This window comes from Mus caroli, chromosome 5, assembly GCF_900094665.2.
Source record: "Mus caroli chromosome 5, CAROLI_EIJ_v1.1, whole genome shotgun sequence".
NCBI classification, from domain to species: domain Eukaryota; kingdom Metazoa; phylum Chordata; class Mammalia; order Rodentia; family Muridae; genus Mus; species Mus caroli.
Genome location: NC_034574.1, coordinates 132,078,430 through 132,081,536, shown reverse-complemented (window position 1 = coordinate 132,081,536; position 3,107 = coordinate 132,078,430). Strand labels below are relative to the sequence as shown.

The 3,107-nt window shown below is 53.7% G+C and overlaps 1 protein-coding gene across 2 annotated transcripts in view; it reads left to right on the top strand.

The window, feature by feature from the left end:
* The window catches only part of C5H7orf50 (chromosome 5 C7orf50 homolog), a 102,124-nt gene extending 99,547 nt beyond the window's left edge, over window positions 1–2,577 (top strand). For both annotated transcript variants that reach the window (XM_029477289.1, XM_029477288.1), the window contains 2 exons: window positions 788–869; window positions 1,472–2,577. In XM_029477289.1, coding sequence (XP_029333149.1) covers window positions 788–869; window positions 1,472–1,657 — 268 coding nt within the window. In that variant the 3' untranslated portion in view covers window positions 1,658–2,577. The remainder of the gene's footprint in view (window positions 1–787; window positions 870–1,471) is intronic.
* The last annotated feature ends 530 nt before the right edge of the window (window positions 2,578–3,107 follow it).

Sequence of the window (3,107 nt, the reverse complement as noted above, 5' to 3'; positions counted from 1 at the left end):
TGTGTGTGTGTGTGTCGTGCCCAGTCATTCAGTGTGTGTGTCGTGTGTGTGTGTGTGTGTGTGTGTGTGTCGTGCCCAGTCATTCAGTGTGTGTGTGTGTGTGTGTGTGTGTGTGTGTGTGTGTGTGTGTGTCATGCCCAGTCATTCTTCAGTGGCCTGCAAGGAAATTCCAACTAATGATGGCATACTCCAGATCCTCACTGGCCTCGGCAGAAACATCAGTGAAGAATTAATGAGCCAAGACTGGGCACAGACGCTGAGGGGTCAGAGTGTGGATCCCCAGAATCCGTGGAAGAGTGTGGGGTCCTGCCTGCAATTCCATCTTCAGAAAGCAGAGATAGGGAGTCTCTAGTCCAAACTGACTAAGGAGACCAGCCATATTGGCAAGGTCTGGGTTTGACTAAGAGACCCTGCCTCAGGCAGGGGGTGGGGAGGTGGGGTGACGGGCGCATGCCTTTAATCCCAGCACTTATGAGGCTAACACTGGGGGATCAGCCTGGCTACATAGTGAATTTGAGGCCAGCTTGACTAAATAAGACTGTCACAAAAAAAGAAGGAACGAATTCAAGATGTGTAAAATGCTGCCTTTCATGTTGTAAAATGGAAGAGTTGTAGAGTTGGAAGATGACCCTGGATCCCTAATGTTACCAATGCAGGCACTGCAGATGGCCTGAGGACTCTCCGAGTCTCTTAAGCCAGACTCGGCCAGCACATGCTCTCAGGCAGTGTGGCCGCAGAGCCCCTGGGGTTCTCCTCTCTGTCCTGAGGTGTCTGTCTTGGTTCCCAGGTGGGCTCAGAAGCAGGAGAGCTGGCGGTTCCAGAAGACAAGGCAGACGTGGCTCCTGCTGCACATGTATGATGAGGACAAGGTCTGTGCAATGGATGGGCCAAGGGGGAGCTGGGGGACCGTGGGACATTCAGGTCACAGGGTCCCTGCACGGCAGGTGGGCACCTAGACTGAGCCCTGAATGGACAGTGGACACTTGGGTGTCCGGGTCCACGCACAGCACATGGATAACTAAGCAAAGCTCCTAATGGCCCCAAACTCCTCATCCTTCCCTGTGTGCCACATCAGCGCTGGGATCACAGGTACGCACCGCACTGCACCGCACCGCCCCACCAGTGTATGCAGTACTGGGAATAGGAGCCAGGACCTCGTGCTTATCAGGCATGTTCAAGGCCAGCCTGGACTAGAGATAATGTCTCAAAACCATATCTTTAATTTAGATAGGGAATGTCTGAGGTACAGGAGAATCAAGCCAGCATCCTGGCCTCTTTTCCACCATTGTCCTGACTTTTTCCACCTCTTGTCCTGACAAAGTAGCAACAGGGTGGACTGGGGTTCCTTGCACACAGCTGTACAGGGAGACCCCATCATGAAGACACCTTAGGTTAGTCCCCCCAGGCAAGCACTGCCTGCCCGCTGCTCAGGGTCCCTACCTCGGCCCTCGACTCTGTCCTCTCCCTCCAGGTTCCTGACGAGCACTTTCCTACCCTGCTGGACTACCTGGAGGGACTGCGGGGCAGTGCCCGGGAGCTCACAGTCCAGAAGGCAGAGGCCCTGATGCAGAAGCTCGATGAGGCTGAGCCCGAGGACAGCGGCGGGTCTCCGGGGAAGGTGCAGCGCCTCCGCCAGGTGCTGCAGCTGCTCTCCTAGTGGGCCCTGAGGACTCACTGGCTACCTCCTCCCAGAGCTGTGGGAGCACACGGGTCCCCAGCAGGTCATCTGGCTGGAGTCCTGAGAAGAACCCTTCATCCCCTCCCTATACACTGTAACAGTTTGTAGTGCCTTGGGAGTTGAACATGGCGTCCCTGAAACAGCTCCGAAGTGCCACTCCCACACGAGTGGCCCTACAGTGACTGTAAACAGAGTCTACTTTTTCTACCAAGAATATCTTAGACACTGGCCCAAGCTGGCTTTCCCCATCAGCTGGGATTCCCTGGGGTGTGTGGGGGGGGGGCTCCTACATATTTGATCTGGGGGCCATTGCAGTACAGCCTGAATGCAGCTTACCGGTCTGTAGGGAGAGCCTGTATTGAGGACCCTGGGCCAGTGTGGCAGCTGCCCACGAGCTGGTCAAAGCTGCTGCTCCATGATCCACTCGTTTCAACAACAACCCCATGCCGTTCCTAGTCTCAGCAGCTGGGCCCGGTTCCTTGTCATTGCACCTCTTGGCCAGCTCGTTGGAAACAGAAGGACTAAGCGTTTGTATCTGGACCCATGTCGCCATCAAAACGCAGGCCCCACTCCCATTGAGTGACTTTTCCTTCAGACCATAAAGAATCACCCATAGATGCCACATAGGGAGGCTGCTGACAGGCTCAGAGAGGACTTTGTGCAAGTCGAGCTCACTGAGCAGAGGGGTCGTTAGGGTCTGCAGATGGGAGCCATGGCGTGTCCGCCTTCTGCTTCTTGAACTCCCCCTCAGCCCCCTGCACCAGAGTCACTTTTATACACCCAGGTATGGAGGTATATAAAGGAGGTTTACAGATAAGTATATCCCAAGAAATCTATTTTAAAGTGATTCTGAATACAAATAATTTTCCATGTATTAAAGATAAAGGCAAGTTTGCGTATTCCTGACTGTTTGCCTGTCTAATGCTGCACCAGCCACGGATAGCGCAGCTTGGTTGCTCAGAAGCTGAGGGGCGGGTAGCAGAAAACACTGAGAGCTTGTTTTCCATAAACTGTTTTAAGAACAAAAACCTTGATTTTAAAACCATGACACTCTTTATTCCCAGCGCTTAGGAGGCAGAAGCAGGCCAGTCTGAGTTCGAGGTCAGCCTGGTCTACAGAGTGAGTTCCACACCACGGCTAGGGTCACACAGAGAGACCTGTGACCTGAGACTGATAACATCTGGCCGAGAGAGAGCCAGGGTACAGCTTACTTACACCAGGGCAGTGCAGTGCCCGTGAGGATGCCTCACACAGTTGCTTTTGCTTGCCTGCTTGGTTGGCTTTGGTTTTTTTCTAGGCAAGGTTTGTGTGTGTGACCCTGGCTATCCTGGAACTGGATCTGTAGACTGGACTGGCCTTAAACTCACAGAGATCCACCTGCCTCTGTCACCCAAGTGCTGGGATTAAAGGCGTGTCCTACCAGGTACAC